Source organism: Bactrocera latifrons, unplaced genomic scaffold (genome assembly GCF_001853355.1).
Source record: "Bactrocera latifrons isolate USDA-ARS-PBARC rearing strain unplaced genomic scaffold, ASM185335v1 scaffold_194, whole genome shotgun sequence".
Lineage (NCBI taxonomy): Eukaryota > Metazoa > Arthropoda > Insecta > Diptera > Tephritidae > Bactrocera > Bactrocera latifrons.
In genome coordinates, this window is record NW_017535452.1 from 421,578 (window position 1) to 444,691 (window position 23,114).

The 23,114-nt window shown below is 35.4% G+C and overlaps 3 protein-coding genes across 4 annotated transcripts; 1 reads left to right on the forward strand and 2 right to left on the reverse strand.

Moving 5' to 3' along the window:
* Nucleotides 1–1,005: 1,005 nt before the first annotated feature.
* LOC108967665 (serine/threonine-protein kinase greatwall) lies at nucleotides 1,006–4,923 on the reverse strand. Of its 2 annotated transcripts, XM_018931236.1 has the most exons (10): nucleotides 4,545–4,923; nucleotides 3,747–4,224; nucleotides 3,530–3,688; nucleotides 3,327–3,472; nucleotides 3,082–3,255; nucleotides 2,860–2,991; nucleotides 2,457–2,614; nucleotides 2,304–2,393; nucleotides 1,544–2,232; nucleotides 1,006–1,478 (listed from the first exon to the last, which is right to left on the reverse strand). In XM_018931236.1, exons 1-10 carry the CDS (start codon nucleotides 4,689–4,691, stop codon nucleotides 1,213–1,215), a joined length of 2,439 nt encoding a protein of 812 aa, XP_018786781.1. In that variant the 5' UTR covers nucleotides 4,692–4,923; the 3' UTR covers nucleotides 1,006–1,212. The 2 variants fall into 2 exon arrangements, with proteins under 2 accessions (XP_018786781.1, XP_018786782.1); XM_018931237.1 differs by lacking the exon at nucleotides 2,860–2,991.
* A 1,791-nt stretch (nucleotides 4,924–6,714) lies between these two features.
* Nucleotides 6,715–12,350, reverse strand: LOC108967673 (general transcriptional corepressor trfA). The gene is made up of 2 exons (XM_018931247.1): nucleotides 12,195–12,350; nucleotides 6,715–8,647 (listed from the first exon to the last, which is right to left on the reverse strand). Exon 2 carries the CDS (start codon nucleotides 8,593–8,595, stop codon nucleotides 6,733–6,735), a length of 1,863 nt encoding a protein of 620 aa, XP_018786792.1. The 5' UTR covers nucleotides 8,596–8,647; nucleotides 12,195–12,350; the 3' UTR covers nucleotides 6,715–6,732.
* Nucleotides 12,351–13,100: 750 nt separating this feature from the next.
* On the forward strand, nucleotides 13,101–15,366 carry LOC108967668. The gene is made up of 3 exons (XM_018931241.1): nucleotides 13,101–13,270; nucleotides 13,332–13,941; nucleotides 14,025–15,366. Exons 1-3 carry the CDS (start codon nucleotides 13,148–13,150, stop codon nucleotides 15,215–15,217), a joined length of 1,926 nt encoding a protein of 641 aa, XP_018786786.1. The 5' UTR covers nucleotides 13,101–13,147; the 3' UTR covers nucleotides 15,218–15,366.
* The last annotated feature ends 7,748 nt before the right edge of the window (nucleotides 15,367–23,114 follow it).

Here is a 23,114-nt window from a genome sequence, read left to right on the forward strand (position 1 = left end):
TGTATGTCCTGCATGCAAGGAGTCTCCGCATGATACTGACCTCCGCTTTACATGCCCTACAAACCCCACTTCTTTGGCCTCCCGTTAGATGACGACGTCGACAACGCAAATGACCCTTACCATCCTAACGGGGATTAGATAACCGTTAAAACAACAACAACATGGCCTCCAGTTCCTTCACCGACTTTTGCTCTTTTTATTGGTTTCGGTTGATTTTTGGAGCGCCACTGGACAGCTTCGTTGCCAGATGTGTCGTAAGCTAAGAGAATATTCACGAAGATAAAAAGGGTTATGCGAATCTAAGAAAACAATTTTTATCGATCCGGGTCAAATTTGGTCAGATGTTTTGCAAATATTCAGTACTTAAAAAACGAAAAATTAATGTTTTGCTAAAAATTTGTGAGTTTTAACATACATATTTCACCGCAACAGCAGTTAAATCAATTTTATTATATTAAATATATACAATTTATCAGTGCCATTATATTTTATTACGTAATTATTTTGTGTACATATGTTACATAATATTCATATAAAAAAATTAAATATGTAAAGAGTTAATAAGAATTTAAGATAAATTTATGCAAAATAAATAGTAAAAAAAGGCTTTAATGAGAAAATTTTACATGAATGCGATTAATTTCAACAATGACACATTTGATATGTAACATATTGTTCAACATCTATGCGCAAAAACAATAATCAATAAACAATGAATGCAGATTTTTTACTTTTTCAATTAAATTTGTGAGATTATTATAAAAATAATCATATTTACACCAAGAAAATATAAAATTTGTCATTGAAACAGTAAAATCCTTCCACTTTTGTTGTTGTTTTTATATTGGACATAGATACATATAAGTTAAATATTGCTACAAAATCGATATTAAAACTAAATATTACTACACACACAGATAATGTAACTGGTTTGAGAGGAACAGACTTCTAATAGATAAATTAGCTACAAACAGTAAAAACAATATTAAAGAAAGCAGTAAAAAATATAGCAATAAAACGATAATATTCGATTTAATTAGGTTAACGGATGTGTATAATGCTTTACTTATTTCTTACAATGCGATTATGGCTCTCAAGTGACGATATCTCGCATATTCACTAGTCAAACTTATAGAGGAAATTTGTATTGCGGCATGCACCGGTAATACAGTGACCCCCCACTCACTAAACAGTCTTAATGTCCATGTGTCTTTAGTCTTCTAGCGTGAAATTGGACAACTTTAAATGTTGCAAATTGTTGCGTGCCTCAAAATAAGCCGTGTCGGTGGGATTATCGGGCGTTGGCACAAAGGGCGGTTCAACGTTTTCAATATTCTGCCAATCTATGGACTGGAAGAAGCGCATTTGCTGCACCTCTTTGGCTGCAGGACGCTCTGTAGGATCGATTGTTAACAGCAGATCGGCAGCTTCCATCGCTTCGGCTGATAGCGCTTCATCACCTTGTGGCCATTCAATATCTATAAGTAAAAGTGTGTATTTATGAAAAAATCCAAAGTTATTAATTTTAACGGATCAGCTATACTTTTATTTAGAATGTTGTCGAATACTTTTTGTGGTGTTTCATCGTTGAAGGGTGGCAAACCGGTCAAAAATTCATAGAAGCAAACGCCGAGTGCCCACCAATCCACAGCCGGTCCGTGACCTTGCCGCAACAATAATTCCGGCGCCAAGTAGTCGGGTGTGCCCAGTATGCGTTCAAAGGACTGACGACCGATGCCGCGACGCACCGATTTCGGTGTGCGAAATGGTGTATTTATGCATTTCGGTGTTTTCGGCACATTATTGCCCAAATTAATGGGTGACATGGTGGGATCATCAGCAGCCATCTTAAGATACGACGTCTTCTCTGTCATTGGTTCGATTCTTTTCGCCTCTATCGAGAGTGGTAATGCGAAACGTGTGGCCTTAAGTTTACCCAACAAACCGCCGTCACGACGTGGCACCTTTTGCGATGACACAGGTGTCGAGAAGACCACATTTGTGACATGCTCATGGAGTGTCGGCGGCATTTCATCGTCTGAGAGTGAACGTATTTTCAATACGCCACTAACTGCTTTACGCTTTTTCGGCGTACTGCTACCGATATCCAGCAAATCGATTTCTTGCGTGAGGCCGGTGCTGCCAGAATTTGATGCCGAATTGGAACCGTCCGTCTCCAGATTGGATGAGGTCTCCGAACGATTTAAAAGATTTAGCTTACGTTTCATACCCCTAAAGGTGATAAATATAAAAATCGAATTTTTTTTATTAAAATTTTTGCATTTCTAGTTAGGGTGAACAACCTTAGAAATTCAGGACGTTTGAAATTTTTCGAAAGGTTGCGAAACGGTGAACGCATACTGCTGGTTTCATTGGTATTATTCGTGTTATAGCTAAAATTACAAGCAAATCCAATGATTTTCATATAATTTTTTAAATATTTACGTGTATCATACCTGCGCGAATAGTCCGAGCAGCTGATATCATTCTTCGAAATAAACATATTCTCCGCCTTATCCAGCGAATTAGTAGTCGTGTTAATCTGCGATAGCGAGTAGTCACTTTTACGACTCGATACACCCGAGTCTTCGGCGACTTTGGAAACACGCAAACGCTATATGCATGTATAAAAATATATCAGTTTAAATGGCAAACAACAAAAATTACAACACATACAAATGTAAAGGAAAGTTGATAAAACAATGTAACAGTGAAAAAGTATAGAACATATTTGGACGACAGACACCACATGAAAAATTATTTGTTAAAATTGAAAATGGTTAGCAGTAAATAAACATTTTAACCAAAAATTTCCTTCCCAAAACATCACACACAAACAATAAAAAAAAGCTTACACACCTCATCCATGGAACGCTTTCGAACCATGCTAAACTCAAATGAAGCATCTTCTTGCACCCTCTGCTCCATTTTAATTAAAACCTTATTCTCTGTATTTTCTTTTATTTGTATATTTTTTTCCTGCTTGCAACCCTTTTTAACGATAAGAGCAATGAAGTTTAATTTAACTTTTAAATTTAACAAACAAAAAATTTATTTAATTTTTTTTTATGTTTTACTCACATTACAATTCGCTCGCGCTGCAGCAACTGCAACCTTGAGATCAATACTAATGTCTACGAAGCCAACATGTTTTGTATTAGAGCCCGCGTTTGTGACACCGGTACTTGTGTCGTTTTTGCTTATCTCTGTGGATGTGCACGTGTGGTACGAAGAAGTGCTGTCGACAAGTTGTGGCTGCAAACGCAGATGTAAAAAAATTTATTTATTTTTATGTAAGGAAATCCACAACATCTTCACAAACTCACATTAATTGTACATGTGTGTGATACCGAAACATTAATCTCCTCGGCAGAAAAGAACGGTGATACGCCAGAGATTTTGCTATCGCTTGTGCGTTCAGCTTCATTAAATGATGTGTCCGCCTCACTATCCGAAGACTCAGTTATCATATCTGCAGCATAAAATATTTAAACAATATACAGTAACATAAACATATTAACAATCATACTGCGTTTATTCATAGCATTCATCAGATTCGAAATGCCAGTGCCACACTCCATTTTTTTCTCGGATCCAAAGGATAAATGTGACGTTAGGGAAAGCAACTGGCCAGGTGTACGTGTATTTAAGGTGGGCGATATATTTATCAAATCCGAAATTTCCAAATCTGAAATAACAACATTTTTATTAAAAAAAAATTAATATAAAAACAAAATTATAATTACCTCTTCGATTGTCAATCTTGCTTAAACCGAAATCGGTCAATTTTACATGACCGGTCGCTGATAATAACATATTATCTGGCTTTATGTCGCGATGCACAATGCCGTGCTCGTGTAAATATTGCAACGCTAGCGCAACTTCTGCAACATAGAAACGCGCAACTGCTTCGTCAAAGTACCCGTACATGGTAAGGAGCGACTTTAGATCACCACCTACCATATAATCCATAACTAAATAGACGTACGAGACCGATTGTAGCGAATAAAAGAGGCTAACACAAAATGGACTACGTGATAATGCCAAAGCATTGCGTTCCGTAATCACTTGCGATACCATATTTTTATTTATCATCTCGGATTTTCGCATAACTTTGATGGCATATAATCTATTTGGATCATTATTTTTATATCCCAGAAATACCTTTCCAAATGCACCGCGGCTGATTGGCTTAATAATAACGAAGTCTTTTATGGTTGGCAACTGAAGAAAATAATTAGATATTTTTACTCATATTGTTTAAATAAAATTATGCACAGAAAACTTTGTTATTAACATAATGTGGCATTTTGTGCTGATTGTAGAAAACAGAAAGGACAGCTACCAAAAAATTCACGTTTTATAAAATAAAGACAAAGATATGCACAACGAATGCCACTGGCACTTCGCCGAGTTAACTGCACATTACGATTAGTTAAATAGAATGCACAACACCAACAAATGTGTGTTTTATAAACTAACTACAACACAATTGTTAATTATAAAACCATAAAATCTCTTTATAAAGCTGCTCCAATTAATACCTTTGTGCATGACTGATTCTCAGGCCTTGTCGTTAATATGTTTATTTTATCCAATAAGCGTTCGCCATCTATTATCAAAGATGACTTTTTGGGTGTCTTATAATCGCTATGATGATACTGCACTGTTGCAGTCTCCTCTTTTTCCATGTTACAATCGTAAAGTTCTGGATAAAATTTTGCCGCGCACTTAATATTAGAAGATCTGTGGTTAATACAAGATATAATTTATTTTAAATAACCTTCTCTTGAACGTATTTGATTTATCGTTTGTATTATTTATTGCGTTTGTCTTTTAACCAAACGGTGAGTTAGAAATCGCGCACGAAATTATAAAATGTAGCATAATTCTTTCAAAAATTCGACCGAACGTTGAAATTCATGAAAATTAATTTGACATAACTGCCAATGCAGAGTACTGCCAAGTTACAGTTTCAAGAATATTACCAGCAGTGCTGCCATTTACTAATAAAAAGGGAGGTGTAGACTGTGGTTTACTGGTTTTGTACCTACCTAAATAAGAGCTGCGGCATCGGTGAGCGTCGATGGTTGCTGAAAACGTTGTTGTATCTTATCGCGCGATGTACCACGTTTGTGCAATTGGATATAAGTATTATTAATAAAAATATTTAGTTCGTTTTTTCATTTCTTTTGTACAAATTTTATAATTTAATTGAGAATTTTACGTAATGTGACAGTTTTATTTAGGGATGTTGCTTCGGCGTTAACGGTTAGCTTTTATTTAGGTATGTCAATTACTATTTTAGGCAAAATTTTCATGGAAATTTAAATTTATTATTGAAAAAAAAAGGTATAAAATTAAATTAATGTAATAAAATAAAGTCTTTGGCATTCAATTAAGCTTCTGAAAGCAACAACGTAAGTTTAAAATTTTCAAAAAATAATCAGTTATGCTTGCAAACAATCTAGGTTGGCGCCGGCCTTTCAGACCTGGTGCGGATATTTTTTTTACGGATAGAAGCTTTGGTAAGAATATTTTTTGAGTAGTGGATGCTCTCCGATTAGAATTTCTTTTAAAAAATCTCAAGTTTCTCAAATAAACACACTTTAACAAGAAAAAATACTTCTATTTGTATAAAATCTCCTTTATTTTTACGAATATTGAATATTTTTAAAAATTGCCATAAATTTATGTATATAGTATGTATTTATATAATCATTGTAATGCATGAGTACAGATATATATATGAAACTATTATTCATGAAATTATGCCTTTATTATGGTTGAATGACAAAGGTTTTAAATGAAACTTTAATATTTGCAAAAAAAAAAAAATACACAAATCTTTTGATGATTACAAACAATAAACGTCTGTAAGGTACTATAAATACGTACATATTTGTATTGTATGTATTACATAAGTTCTCTTCAAATGCATATGCTTACTTAAAAAGCAAATGGGATATGATTTTGATTTTAAACTAACACTAAATTATTAAAATTTCTATAATGAGCAATCAAGCAAACTTATAACATTTTACTATGTTTCTATATTTCTACAAAATATTTATTCTTTTATGCCTTTCTGCGCAGAAATGTCTGCAGAAAAGCCTAAAAAAAATTATATTTTTTGACATGCGAAATGAGTTGAGTCTGATTTGAAATAAAATTTGATTAAATAAAATTCTGTTGTTGCAATAATATAAAACAATATATCATACGGACTACGGTTCTATGTTAGCGAAGTGACAAATATCTCAGGAAAGCGGACACTCCGGTAAACAATACAAAACCATAACAAATGGTATTGTCTTATATTTTCTCAACAACTATTACGAAATATTACAAAATTTTACTCTTGGAAATATTACATTTAAATTCACTTTAGTTAAATTGTACATTTATACACATTTTGTATAAATTGGCTGATCAAAAATAAATTTTAATGCGATTGGGTTGCACAACACTTTTAACCCATCAAGTTCAACTGCACTTAAACAAATACATATATTATATCATGAACGATATATCAGTTTGTATGTGTTGAATATATTATATGTGTGAACGTAAATGAGCAAACGGGGATATGTATGTATTACGAACGTAAAATTAATGTTTAGACGTTTTAACATACAAAGATGTACATACATATGTTAAACATCCGACACATTTAAAGAAAATTATGATAACTATTATAGACAATACTCTTAACTTCTCGACAAATACACTTTACATAATATGACATCTCCTATTTTTAGCCGAAGAAACGGATGTGTCTGCGATGCCAGCTGCAACCTCATGTACATTCGAGGACTTGGATGCATCCTCCAGCTCATCGTTCACTTCATCGCCTTTCTCCATACCACACTTTTCGTCCACCTTCATTGGTGAGTCCATTTTGGATGTAGTGTCATCGTCAGCATTTTTCCCTACAGTAACGTCTTCGGTCGCAGTCTTCTCGTCACTTTCACCGCCGTCGGTGGCATTTTCCTCTTCAATAGAAATGCCGGAAACATTTTGTACATCAGCTTCATCCTCATCTGTAGTTGCTAGTTTAGTGGCCAACTTCACCGGTGTGCTGCTTTGTATGGAAGCTCTCGAAAAACGCGAACGTAACATTGTTAAGGGAGAAGAAACTACGCTAAACAAACTATACATATCGAGGCGTGCACGTTTTGGTGGCGAATAGTCAGCATCTGTTTGCAACTCCATAGTAGATTGCGTTTGGCGCGGTGGCGTGCGGTCACGTTTACGACCACGTCCGAAAAATGAAAAAGATGAGTTGTTTGGTATCTCTGAGCCAACTGTTACGTTCATGCTGCTATTGGTGGTTGAACTGACGTCCAATTCAGTGTTAATGCGGCGATAGGATTCACGAAATTGTAAATTATTTTGGAATTTCGAAGGAGTGTATTCGTTAAGTGGACGTATGCTACGACGTCCACCAATATGTGTAATAGTACGTGGTACACTTTTGCGATCCGGTGAACTCCCAGAACTGGGTGCATTTATCGGTTGATCCGATTTGGCATTGATGGTTTGTGTTTTAGTCTTTTGTGTTGCCGTTGTTGCTTTGCCGGGAGTCGAAGTGGCGGTTGGTGGCTGCAGCACAGGAGCAGCTGCAGCTGCAACGACCACGACTGGTGACGTATTCTCTTTGGACTTTGCTGGTGAGTTCTCCACAGCCAGTGGTTCCATTTCAACATCATCTATGACTGTGGTGACGGTTTTGTTACGTGGCGAAGCAGTTGGCTTATCCACCGGTTTTGTGGGAGTACTTCTGCCAGATTTCTCCACACCCTTTGTAGGTGTAGCCCGGGATTTAGCCTGACCAGCACTGGATCGAGATGTTGGTGTAGCTACTTCCATTTTTGTTTCATCACCTTTATTGGCTTCATTTTTATCAGCTTGTTTCTTTTCCTGCTCTGTTGCTACGTTAGGCTCATGACGTCGAGATCTAGTCTCTTTTTCAACAACTTTTTCTGGTTCACTTTCTTTCTTTTTCTCCTTTTCCTTATCTTTCTCCTTCTCAGACTCCTTTTCACTCTTTTCAACGGACTCTGCAAGTTTTGGCTCCTTAGTTTTTGTATCTTCCTTAACATTCGGAGGTGCAGCTTTTTCATTGGGCTTTGTATTAGCCTTGGCGTTGGCAGTACCATTTGAGTTAGTGGCAACCGTCTTGGCGTTTGTGCCATTACTATTATTGTCCTGTTTATCACTACCATTTTGCTGTTTCTCTTTGGCTCCGCCATTTATAGAGGCTTTGCCACTGCCATTCTGGGTTTTCTTCTCATCAGTCTTTTCATTTTTCTTCACTGTCTCAATATTGGCGGATTGCTGCTGTTGCTTTTTGTCACCATTTTGTGGCTTCTTCAAATCTTTTGATGTCGACTCTTTAATATCGTTAACACTGGATTCTGTCTTCTGACTTGCAGAATGTTTATTGTCATTTTTAGCGCTAGCGCTATTATTTGAACTGCCGTTGGTGTCTGCAGATTTGCCGCTATAATGATTTTGACTCTGCTGTTTGCCGCCGCCGGAAAGCGATAGTGGTGCACGACGCGTGTGCTGTGTTGTAGCCTTTGTCGACATCTTGGCGTTAATTAGTATATATGAACTATATTCGATCGTAACTTCTATGTATCTATAAAAAAAAAAAAATATTTATTATTCCAAATATATGTAACTGAATATAGCACCGTAATTCAAATTAATTTAAATGATTTGATATGATCAATTTATTCTGGATCTTGCCATGTGATAAAATTTTATTATGCATTCTTTTAAATGGACGCAAAGATATGCTACCCTAACTACTTCAGTTATAGAAGCAAGAGCGTATGTTATCAGTGTTTGTTTACTTTTCGTTGACTTTATGTGTGCGTACGGCTAGCACAAAGCAAACATTACAATATGTGTGTAAAGTGAAAGCAAGACGCGTGTGGTGTAAATAAAAATATAAAAATCCACGCGTTTTTTCTAATTGTTGAAGTATATGAGTTTTAAGTGATCGTTTATCTTGGTGCTAGAGTGCACAACCGTATCAGTGTTCTACTGAATACCCACTTAATATTTAGAAATATAGAACATATACATATATACTATATATATTTGACGCTTAGTTTCTTTAAATAATACAAAGGAAAAATCAAAAAAAACAATAAATGGTCTCCTTTGAAAAATTAATAAACAATAAAAAAATTTGAAATTTAACTGGATCAAAGTTACGGTAGTTTGTATGATAGCTGTACACTATTTAGTGTATACTAAATTTCAAATGAGAGTTTCAGCAAAAAAAAAATTATAACTAGTATGTCTGATAGCGCCTTAAAACATTCAATTATTATGCAAGCTGGAGGCGTTAACTGTACGTAAGAATTCTTAATATACATGTATACAGTAGCGGAACGATAGGTAGAAACATTGAGTTTTACAATATTGAAATATTTAATTGTATAATATAGTTTTATTAAAATATATACGTAGTGAGGGCTGTAGTGAACCCATAACTTTGTGAAATTTCAAAAGATTGTGACTAAATTTTTCCATTTGAAGGCTTTGAAGAGACTAATTTAAGCTTGGTTCGAAGTGCACAGACAAAACTTGCAAAAAAAAAAAATAAATTGTTTCTAATTATCTGTCCACCAGTATATGTAGATGCTTATCTACGAACGGCTTTGAGCGCAATCACATTCGCGTGGCTGTAAAGTTTACAATGAATGCTGTTGTAATTTGTTCATTAAAAAATAAAAATAAACGGTTCATCGAGGATGGAATTTAAATATATTGAGAATGCCCGTTTTTCTAATAATTATAAATTTGTAAATGTGTATGCATGCTATGCTTTAAGGTGGGTATCTGGCGTTAAATAACACTCAGCTGACTTATAAACTGTCAAAATAAATCGAATAATATAAATTTAACCCTGATACGAAGCACTATTGGGTGGAAGTACAATAATATTTCATGAAAGATTTCAGGTAGCAGTTTTTAAACACATGCCTGTGTGTGCATACTTTATGCTTCCCTAATTGCATTCACCTGGGTGTAGTAGTCATAAACGTCGCACCACTGGTAAAAATATACCCTCATTTCCGGTACCTATAGTACAGAAAATGTCAATATGTATCACAAGTAAATGACCTAATAGGTACAAGCATTACAGCCAAATATACCTACTGAATATTTATTCTGCCGCATTTGAAATTCGTTATGCTTGACTAGTTATTGGTGTTACACTTCAAAGATTTCCAAAAAAAAAAAACAAAAAAAACTCAATGTAAATAAATTTTTTCGCAAACCTTTTGAATTGCAAAGAGTTAAACCTTATAAAATATGTCTAAGAATTATGGCTATTCGAATATTAAGAATTATCATATAAACTGGGCGAATTGGATTCTTAAATAACTGAATATTGCAACACTACAGAATTAAAAACATACCCAACAAAAATCATAAAGATATAAATTCCACGCATAAATACCAGCAAATCAGTTTCTGTTTCTGATGGCTTTTTGTCTGAACCATTGGCAATCAAAAACAAACACATTGACTGTCGGTAGGTAGAGTCAGCAACCGTTGCGATCATAACATGGGCGCCGCTTAGTTCAACAGCGTTGATATAAGGAAAGAAAAAGCGACAGGAGGGTGAGAAACATCGCATGGAAAATGAGCAAAACAAATAATGGAAGAGCAAAACAAAACGGGTTTTCACCCGGGTGAAAATTTCATTGGTGATTTTCGTCTGCTAGTTTGCGCGCTACAATCACGACTGTTTGCTTATAATATGTGGAAACATATAACGAACTTTTATAGATTAGAACATTTTTGAAGGAAACCTTCTTATAATTTTGTACATTCCAATATTATGTAAACTGTTAAATCTAAGTTTAAAAATCTATATGACTTTCTTGGACGAGAACGCGATCAGTTAATAAGGCGGGATATATTAAATTGTACAGTCTAATATTTTCTCACAAGTCTCACGTCAGATGGTCTTGCCTAGGCAAGAAAACACCATATAATTTCTCTCTGATAATTTGCGACAATCCATACACATAAAACCATATTCACGAATAGAAAGCGCATCGTACAGCTGTCAGCACAAACAGACCGTAGACCCAGCGTTTTGCTGTCTGTTTGTGCTACATATAGAAATAAATGTCAGCCGACAGTTGCACGATCATCAAAGTGCATGCGTACATATGTATATACAAACATGCATCTTTATATTTTGGTTGGGCTTGTTGCAAGGTTTTGAACAAATTCAGAAAATATACTTATATATGAATGTGATTGGAATTGTTAATTATAGGGTGGGGACACTATACACACGGGGAACTTGCAATGAGTACAAATACATGCAGTAAATTAACTCATTTGTAAGAAGCACATGCTATTCCAAATTTATAAATATAAATAATATAGCAGGCGCCGAATGAAGGGAATAGTGATAATAAATTTATCGAGTTCAGAACTATTAATATTCATAATGATTAATTTCAAAAATTTAACTTTACATATCAAAGAATGAACAGGAATGAACTGCAAACAGCAGTCTTTAGAACGTAGTGTGAAGATGTTGATATTTTATTTATTTGTTTTCATTATACCATTCGCAGTACAGAACACGAAAAAGCAAAACGAATTATTAACCGAATACAATATGAGGAAAATAACAATTAAAAAAAATGAAATATTTAAATTATTTTAACCACACATTTATATTTAGATGTATTGAAGATATAATAGCAACAATTCAAGTATATAATAACTGAATAAATGTTTTCTCTATCTCAATATTGTTTGCCACTACTGTAGCGCACAAAGGAGTCGCTAGACTCGGCACTGGCTTTTTAAAAATGGCGGTTCGTCTCTTTTTTTTTCTCCGCGTTTTACTACAAATATTGCTTAATTGAAGGTTATATACAATTTTATCCTTTATGTACACTAAACCTCTGTTCTTACAATTATTCTATACTGTAATTTATATTATCAAAACATTATTGCACTTTTACAGCTTCATTAATCCCGGCAAATTATCGTTATGCAAAATGTCTCTATATCAAATTGAAATTCCCTGCCTCAACAAGAAAACTGCAGACGCCACTCAAATTTCAGCTCTTAATACCGCCAAAATATTGTATATTCAAGCTAATTAATTTAACCCTTTATAAACTTTACACACAAACCTTTATTTTGTATATTGTATACTTCTTGCTCTGCGCGTTGTATTGTATTTTCTGGTCAACTATTCTTTTATCGCAAATAAAATGCAGTTTTGGTTCTCCGCTTACAATGCACTCACACACGTTCGCTTGAATGAAATCCCGCACAATTACATATTCACAAGAGGCGAAAGAAATCATGAAAACGTCAAAGAAATATCCCTCCGCGGTGAAAACATGTCAAGACATAGGTACAGTTGACCACAGCAAAGACATAAACCGCTTGGTTAATATAAGGTGGTGACAAAGAAAAAATCGCATGAGTCTTTAAAGTGTGTACCCAGCAATTTACGATTCGATAAATATGTAATATAAATGGAATGTGCATGGAAACTAACTCCTGCATAACTTGAAAATTGTAAGTCCTATGCGTACGAACGAGTTGAATCATTACACGTAAATAAGAATTTTGGTTAGGTCTGCCAATTCGGGTTAAGAATTTATACGATTATTTATTTCGTTCTTAAAAATTTCGGATAATGCTCTTATGTAATGAACTAAAGAATTAACTGATAGTTGGGTTTGATAAGTCTCATTATTGTTGTAAAGAATAATAATATAAAAAAGATCGCAGGAAAGGGATGATTTTACTTTTTTCACTAATATAATAATAAACAGTAGATATACATAAAATTCTAAAAAGGGTCATTCAACTCAAAGAACTAAATTTAATTACAAAATCAAATTTTTTATTTAAAATTATAAATCAAATAATCATAACTCTGACTAGTAGAAATCAATATATCCAATTACGAATTCTGCATTCTCTAATTATAATTATGTATACTACTGTGAACTAGTGTGGTGAGGGTTTTTTTCACACAGAGTCACAATTGTGAATGAGTTATATGAAGAAGTAGCACCAAAAAAGCGGTTTTGTAATTTGTTTTTGTTTGAAATTTATTAAAATTTGTAAAATGTCTGAAGAGAAATATAAAATCTGTGATATTTGTAAAGATAAGACAAATTGTACGTTTGATTTACTAATGTTTGGAGATTGGCAACATAGTCGAGATATTAACGTACACTACTTTTGTTTGGTATGACAACATCCTATAAAACTATCCTCATAACTTAAATAATTTGATATTTTTCTTGCAGTTACTCTCTACTAATCTGCCACAAAGAGGCAAAGATTGCAGTGGTATAAACGGCTTTCTAGTGCGAGATATACGCAAAGAAATTACTGCTGCTTCCAAACGTCTGTGCTGCTATTGTGGCCGACAAAATGCCTCAATACAATGCTTTAAATGCAATGAGTACTTTCATTTAGTTTGCGGACGACAAAATCGATGTCTATACACATTTGTCGACGATTTTCGTTCCTACTGCGATGAATGCGTCCCCAGGAAGGAGCTTCAACCGGCAGGTCTGCACAAACGCCCATCCAGTTTTGAACGTTGTAGCATTTGTCGCGACCAAATGGGCTTGTACAATGAAATAATGTTTATATTTGGTAAATGCTGCAACCGTGGGTATGCCCACAATGTTTGCGTTCAGCAGTATGCATTGGCAGCTGGTTATTATTTGCGTTGTCTTTGGTGCCGCAGCAAGGATTTTCGCGAGTCTGTAAGATCGCAGGGAATTTTTGTGCCTGATAGAGATGCACGCTGGGAGACGCAGAAAGGCATATATACCGACCTACACCGTGGACACAACACTTGTAATATGGAAGTGTGCCTTTGTCCAAGGGGACGTGATTACCAAAGTGGTTGGTTTTCGCATATATTATATTTTTCTGTGAATTCCCTAAATTGATTTTAGCATTAAAATTTTATTTTAACTACGTTTTAGGCAAATGGTCTGTGATACTATGCTCATTATGCGGCAGTGTAGGGGCCCACAATCCTATATGTTTATTAGGCAAGGAAAATGCTAAGGAGCCGTTAACCACATTTAAGTGTGCGACTTGCGCGAGCACTGAAGCGAATGTGAGCAATTTGCAAGAGAAGGAAATGTTAGCGGCGAATACAAATGATATAATCGATAAGAGCATTTTTATGACAAAGAACAATGCAAATGTTAATAAAACAACTGAGTCGAGCTTTATACCTAACTTCTCCGAGGAAGACGAAACAATGTCATGTGATAGTTTTGTAACTGTAATTCCACAAAATGTGTCTAAATTGAATGCATCAACCGGATCATTTTCGGTGTTTAAAAATCGTACAGACGATTCAGTTAGGGATAATAATACCATGCTTTCTATAGTAGCTGAGTCTATTAAGAGCGTTGATAACAAAACTGTAATTGCAGTTGAAGAAACTGTCTTAATCCACTCAACGGATAGTGACTTGTCCAATGAAAATTCAATAATAGTGCAAAACGAAGTGCCACATCAAGATATATTGCAATCAAAAGATAGCGATTCCTGCCTTGAAGACGTTACACGTGTAGCGAAAGAAACGCAGTCACAGCAACAGATACTTATTGAAGACGATGAGACACAAGTATTTGTTCCTGAGACATTCCGCGAGAATATCACCAAAGAAACTCCAATCCCGAATAAAGAATTAAGTTATGCGATTCAGGATGATGAGACTCAAGAATTTATTGAAAATATTTCTAAACTAACTAACTCAAATGTATCAATGTTGGAATCGCAAAATACAACAGCAGCTCCGAGCAGTACAACCGCATTGTGTCCGGAGACAACTCTCAATTTGGTATGTTCGCAAGCCAATAACACATCGGACAATATTAACCAATCACCTGTCGTCTCTTCTTCTTCCCAACTGGAGGAGCAGGAGGAATGGGCATGCTTTCAGATCTACGAATATGATGATGCGGAAGGAAAATGCATTGGTAGTGGTACAGTACGCATTAATTTAAGTGAAGAGCGGTTTGCTGGTTTGACCCTGAGAGATATTGAAATGAATTCTAGTAAACTGTTGAGGAATGATGATATCGTAGATCGCTGCGATGATATTGGCATCTTTGCCAAAATCGAGTCGATAATTGCACTGTATGATTCAGTTCAAAATTAGAAAATGAATATTCAAAGGGAGAGATGAAATTCGCTTAAATATTTAAAATATTAGTAAAAATGCCAATTTAAAATATGAAATTTATTTTTTTACTTTATATGCTGTTATACATGATTAAGGAATCTTTTGTTGTTAAAATATAAACTCAAGACGTATCTCTTAAACTATTTCAATAAAAAAAAAAAATTGGTAGTTAAATCCAGTTATACAGTAGGTACCGTTGTTTTAGCGGCAGAATTCTGCCGAGTTGACAGTCTTTGACCGGATAAAAAATCCGGGTCCAGACTGTCGTGGAACGGAGCAGGTACCGTTATATTTTTACGGTCAAACTTATAGATTATAGTTCTTGAAAGAATTGAAAGAATGGTGAATAAACAAGCAGCTCAAAATTTATATTCTATGGAAATACAATATTGGCAAGCGAATAAAAGTACACGCGAAATAAAATATTGTTGAAAAACCTTATACTACTGTTCAATACATTATCGCTAAATTAAAAGTGACTATTGAAGTGAAAAGACTTGATGGTAGCGGAAGGTCCGAAAAAACTTTCACCATTCCGGCTGAATAAGAATTGCTCGGAGTTTCAAGGCGGACTCCATAATATCGGTATACCTTCCAAATACGCCGACTGTCGTTGTTTTTATTGTTGTGGCAGCAGAATTCTGCCAAGTTGACAGTATTTAGCAAGATAAAAAATCTGGATCCGTTTCGGTTACCTAAACTCGACTGTCGTGGGAACGGACCCGACTGTCGTGTAATCTGTTGGTCGTCAAAGGACAAGCTGAAAATTTAAATAAAACTGTAAGGCATATATGTATAATGCTATATTATGGATACACCATAGGAGTGCAATGGGATCTAAAGGTGCCAGTAACCTTACTTTCATAGCAGGAATAATGGAAAAATAGAAACTTCAGACATGCACTGATTGCCATTCATTGGAGCCATAAACACCTTCACCGACTCCTGTCCCATTGCAGAAGAAGAGTTCGAATTGCCGCTAGAATCGAGAGTGGCATTGGCGCTGTTTCGTTTTGGATACTATTCAACCCCGACATATCCAACATACATATGTCCAGAGTGCAACGAGTTGCCGTATGTCTAACCACCTCTTTGCATGCCCACACATTTGACACCCATCTCCCTATGTGCCGACCCCGTCGTTTCCTGGGCCTACCGTTAGATGACCTCGATGAAAACTTATTTGAACCTTACTATCGTAACGGGAACTGTATAACAGTTACAACAACAAAAAAGTAATCCATGCCAAATTTGGTGAAGATAGCGAAGTCCGATTGTTCAGTGTCTATGGCAGCTATGAATATGCTGCAGTAGTCCGATATCAGCTACTTGCGGAGAAAAGGTCACGTGCAAAATTTCAGTTCTATACCTCAGACGTATATGGCTAAATCGGCTCAACTCGTCAAACCAATTATGTACATACATATATATTTAATAGGACCTCCGAGGTTCTGTGGAAATCTTAATATACCCTGTTAAGTGTATAAAATAGGGTTCTCCGGAAAGGAAACGACTATCTTGCGGACATTTCTCGTCTCTTCTGCACTGCGAGAAGCTCTACCACATGAACATCTCGATTTTTATTTCTCTAACCGAAATTTTGTACATTAAAGTCCTTGATGGCAAAATTGCAACGGATATTAATCCAATATTACTTTTTACAACTTTTCCTCTAAATAGTTCAGAGCCACAATGGATCAAATCGATACAAGCGGTATCAAATTAACCGTTATCACGGACTGCCGGTTCACGTAACCGGAGACGGCCTCATCAGCACACTTCAAAATTATTTGAGGAATGTTTTGTGTCGCTATAAAAACAAAAAAATGATGATTATAGATAACGTAACGAGACTTTCTAATATTTTTTTTTTTTTTTTGGCCATTTTCAGATCTAACCTTCATATCACGTCATCGAGGACGACATTTAATTCTTACAACCAAACAAGGTCGATCACTCTGACCTACAAAGGCAACAATATCAAGCACTCATTCAGAGTAGTTTCCTCAATGATAAATCTTCACCGGTGAAAATTCTCAAAGCCCGCGCTGAGCCACCGTTGCACTCTGACAAGCGGCTACTTCCGGCTTTGCATATTTATAGCAGAAAATATTATCAAAACTTCGTATTAACAACAATAAATGTCATTTGGAAAACACACATGTCTACATACTAGAAATACTGTATCTGCAGCTATTTATGCTAATTAATGTCGCATTTTGCTTTTGAACATGCTAGAGCCACTCGTTGTATTAATTAGCGTTTATGCATCCAAAAGCCGTGAACTTCAACTTCTTTAGCGAAGATTTCAACCAAAGCAAAGGTGAAAACACATACATGAATTAATTTGGTCGGGGTGAAGCTGCCTTCGGTTGATCTCTGAAAAAGAGCATGCTAAGAAGAACACGTGATAAATACTCAGATTTGTAGTAAATTTTTGAAATTATTGAAATGCTTAATGTGAAAAGAGTAGCTACTACAAATCGTTTGGCTCTAATAATTCAATGCCTACTCCTTGACCAGATTTTGTGGTACGAAAGCATGAGGAAGTATCTATTAGACACACATGATTAATGTTTGAACTGCATTTTTTAAAGTGAATGTTCGAAGTTCATCAACCTGTTGAAAAAACAACAAAAATATAAATAATGATTTAAAGCAGCTATGCTGAAATTGTCAATAATCAAAATTTTGACTGTTTTTGGTCGGCGAAAATTCGATTTTTGATCAGATCAAAAAACTAGTATTATCTGGATAGTGATCGGAATATTTTTCTTCGCCTAATCACTCAAGAGAAATGGAAGAGGTGATGGACAGGTGCTTACAACACTTTAGAAGGCTGCAACTAAAAAACCAACGATTTTTAAGGTTTGTGGTTTTCAGTGAGGCAACACTTCTTTCGTTGGTAATTTTTTTGACAGGTATTAATTGATTTATACTCAGCTTGATTCTCCATTTAAGGGGTTGTCTCGGTGCAAAATTTTAAGGAAATCGATTTTTTTTTGTAGTGTTTATATATAAAAAGTACGTGACACGTGTTTGTTCGTGACGGACTCCTAAACTACTGAACCGATTTTAGTAAAATTTAGCACACTGCGTCCAGTTTGAACAAACTTAGAAGATAGGATAGTAAAAACAGTTCATAATTAAAGAATATAGTGAAGGCACTATTAAATGGACGCCCCTGAACATCTCCATTAACCATGTACTTTTGGTGTTTATTAAGTACAATCCATTAATCGGACAAGTCTTTTCACTCTCTTTAGAGAATGGCTGGTAACCAGACAGTGAGAAAACAGCCTTCAATTCGATATTATTTTTTTTCAATGAAATATTGAAAGATATTCAGTTCCCTTGGGTTCTTATACCTTACAAAAACGTATTCGCCTTTATTCGTAAATAAAATTTCCCTTCGTATTGAATAGTTTATTATTATGTATGAATAGTAATATAAAATGTATGCCGCCGCAACGACTGGTCGGATCCACTAGTATACACTATAATAAACATTTCTGAAATCGAAATTCAAATTATTACGGTAGCTACAGCGTATCTCGTGGAAAGGGAATAGAGTGGGGAACATCTTTAAATGCGTTTTTCTCGGAATGGTTTTTTCCATACGGTTTCTACGCTCAGAAGAAGAGTTTTGAAGATATCCAGCTCCAATTTGGAATGAACATTTTGAAAGTCATTCGCTATCGTGCTATGGGAGCTTTTATTTTTTTTAATCTTCCTATTTCATCTTCGAAAAACTGTCGAAATGTGTTAAATTTCTTAATTTCTTATATTTCTTAACAGCGAAATAGAGCGATAGCGACTTTTTTCTACAGATTAATAATATTTTCAAAATTTTAGTTCGAAACTGCGGCCGCAATGGTGGACATCGTACAAGACCATTTTTTAGGTGTCATTTCAACAAACTTTTTCAAACTATTGTACACTTCATAAACTAACATAAAAAAATTGTTTTGTATTCGTCATGAATGTATTTACTTAGTATAAAGAAAAAACTCGGACCGATTAGTTAATTTCAACATTAAGAAAAAAAAAAAAATATCGAAAATGAGTGATTTTTCTGAGGGTCACACTGAGACGATGAGTAGAGTTACTCTGGAACAAAGTTTGCAATTGTGCAAATTTTCTATGAAAATAATAGTTTGCCGACTCTGAGGTAATTCGAACAACCATGGATTGATTTCGCACTAGGTTTCCTCTAATAAATAATGCGCATCTTCAAAATATTCGTACAGTGCTATTGCTGCTGAAGAGCAGATTATCGAAGAAGATCCGCCATCGCGCGCAACAACTGGAGTTGAGTTCATTTACTTTATGGAAGATTTTGTGGAAGGATATTGGTTTGGGAACCTACAAAATCAATTTCGAAAGCGAATTGTAGCCAAACGACCATAAAGTTGTCCACAACTTGATGACCATCCAATCTTTCAAACAAAAATGCCGAATTAGGAGTGATGCTGAGAAGGCGTTGCATGCTCTATGGGCAGAGGAAGTCATGGGTTCATATTTCTTCAAAAATGAAGCCGATCATAGAGCCATGAGTAATGACTTGTTCATGATAACATGCGCAACTTGCCACACAGTCAACGAAACAATCCATTTATTAAAGACAACTTTTGGTGAGCGCTGTATTTCGCTTCGTAGGCCTGTTGTGTAGAATCCCAAACCGCGCGACTTATTTTTTTGTGGGGCTATGTGAAGTAATTTGTCAGATAAGCACGAGGAATTGACATATTGGAAGAGAATAATCGGCTGAAAAAGTGTACTACCGGCGGTCTCTTGACTGAAATGATTTTTAAAACATAATGAAAAACTCTTTATCTTTATAGTGCAGCTAAATTCTTGGCCTTAACATTTTTAGCAAAAAAAAAAAAATTCTTTAGATACGGCTTAAAATTTTAATATGCTATTTTTAAAGGCATAACCTAACAAAATTTGAAAAATATCGTTTCTTTTTATTGCAAACTTGTTTGTTAGCATAATAAGCACAACCAGCTCCGACTGACTTGAAGCGTAAAAAATTAATGAAATCGGTCAAAATCTTCATCTAGTCGCAATACACTCACCTTATTATAATGACTTCCACCACCAATTTATTGGTTTATATTTTAGCTATTTTAACGACAATAAGTGGTATAGTTTGGGACACAAAATGCCCTCTTACTAAAATATTATAAAATCGGTCCGTGATATCGGTATGTATTCTTCCTCAGGCCAAATGAATGTAGTGAATTCTGTTAGTTAGACTGATTTTCGTATATAACAGGTGATCCAAGTAGAGCTTCATTTGCCTTTTTTGACAGATCACGTGTGAGTCGTGTTAAGCTGTCATGTTATTTTTGTTCTGTATTGTTTGGTATTTCATCGTGGAGAGTCGATTTGGAGCTGTTCGCAGTAACTCAGACTGACGTATTGAAGGACTTGGCATATTTTGCAAGCAAAATTGCCACATTTGGGAAGAAGAGCAACCTGAAGTAAGTTAAAAGCTGCCATTTCACCTAGAAAAAACAACGACTTGGTGTGTTATTTGATTCCTGAAATTGAAGCTCGTGATCTCGGCGACATTTGAGGGAACACTTCGGTGAGCAGATAATTTCACATTCTGCGATCGTGTGATATCACACCGTTAGACTTTTTCCTGTGGGGATATGTAAGGTCAATCTATGCAAGTATATGTGGATAATCTGGCTACGATTCAGGCCTTGGGGCAAAATATCACGCGTGTATTCGCCATTCGCTCGAACATAGTCGCGGCCAACATTTGTAAGAGATAATATTAAAAATAAAAATCAAAAGAACTTTTCTTTCGAATGATAATAAATATTATGCTTTAAATTAGAAGTTTCTGTGTTTTTTTTTTTTTTCAAAAAGCAGGAAACCTCGAAATGAATGGGTCACCCTTTATATTATTCTTTGGCTAAGAAAATTAAGTAATGACGATATTCCTATAGAGAAGAAAATAGTCGGTTACATACGGTGAGAAAATCTGCTTTCAACAAGAAGTATATAGAACATTATGGGAACTATTGAAGGTTAAATTGTTTCCGCATCCGCAGTATTGCTTAGTTCTGATTTATTTCTGTTCTTAAATCTCACATTGAATGGCAATGAAAAGGTAATCTGCAAAATTGAGGGCTATTTAAAAGTAATGCTAAGCCATAATAAATAATTGGACCTCCTTAAGGGAGGAGCCTGCTTTAGAGGCTTAAAAAAATGGAGATTTTTGAGGCTTTTTTTTTAGAGGGAAACAAATAATTGATTATTTATCCACAAATTTGTTGGATACGACATCATTTATATTCTGCCCTTGGAAAGCATTTGTCGTACGGCGAGCAGGATGCAGGTCGCAGTTTCTATCGGAAGCAAACATTTCAAAAAGATTTATATTTCTTAATAATTTATCTTCTAGTTAAACTAAAAAAATTTCAAAAAAAGTGTAGAATTTAATAAATTTTTTAAAAATTAAAAAAGTGGTTTTTGACCAAAAATATTTTACTTTATATTGTTTAAAAATATGTTCAAAGTTGACTTTTCTTATTTTTTTTTTTAAATTAAATTGAAGATAATTTAATGACTAATAAACCTTGCCCCAATGCCATGCGACTATCTATCCTGCCCACCATTTAAGGAAAATCGTAAAAATGCAAAACCGAGAAATCGCACGTCAAAGTTTTCGCTTTTTGCCCAGGCGCTAATGTATCTGCTAGACGCTCGGTCACTATTTCCTTTCTAGCTTCGAAAATATTCCAAATTCTCCTCTATAACTTTGGGGACATGTTCCTAGATTATTTTTAAAGAGTTTTAAGCAAAAAAAAAACGATTTTTTGAAGCTTCTAAAGCAGGCTCCTCCCTTAAGGAATCAAAAGTTCAGGCGCTATCAGCTTTTTAGAATAGAAGAAGAGTAGTGTCGCATGTGGATGTGGTGGGGCGGTTTTTGTGATTATCTTATGTTGGCCGAATAATGAAACTCCCCCACAATATTATAAATACTGCGTAACTGAAAGTAATTTCATGTGTTTCTATGTAACTTCTTCCATTTCAGCATAGTTCACAAAATTGTGTGCACGCAAATTTTTTATGATTCACAACAAATTAGTTAGTAGTTTCTTAAGTTGAATCTTCGTTTCAAATTTGCATTCTGTATTTGTGTTTTTGGTTGTAGCTGGATTCGCAAAAGTCGTGGCTACAGCGGCGCCGCACGATGAGTTTAACTAGCTGTCAAACAAAGCCACCTTCTTTGCAAACCAACAAATGCAATAGTTTGTGGAAAATATCTGCGTTACCCCATTACGTTACGGCCACCTTGACCATTTTACTGTACTCTGTTATTTTCGTGTTACTTTAGCGCTTTGAATGCGCTTTGCAAAACTGAGAATACAAAACTTAGACAAATGACAAAAGCAAAAGAGCGAGACATAATTGCACACGTTCGGCGAATGAAATAATGCAAGATCACAGCGACACAGACAACTGCAGAGCCGGCATCGAACATGTTCGATTTGAAGCTTAGCGATGATTAAAGCAATCAGCATACGCACTCATACATATACACACCTGCATAGATGAATGTTGGTATTGTCCTTAAATTGTTGGCGTCCCAACAGCGGCGAGCCGCTCGGCTTCGGAGGCGAAGATGCGAGCGAAAAGCGTAGACAAAGGCGAATGCGAGTGCGTGTGTGTGTGCTGCGACAATAATGGTGGACCATTCAGCTTTGCTTATGCGCTTGCAAATAAGCTCGCATGTGTGTGTGTGTTTGTGGCACGCCTGACTGCGTTCAACTGTGTGACGCTGCGCTGTGTCTAAATTTGTTTATTTATACACCTGCTGGCATAGAACACGGTATCAGTGTCTTCTTGG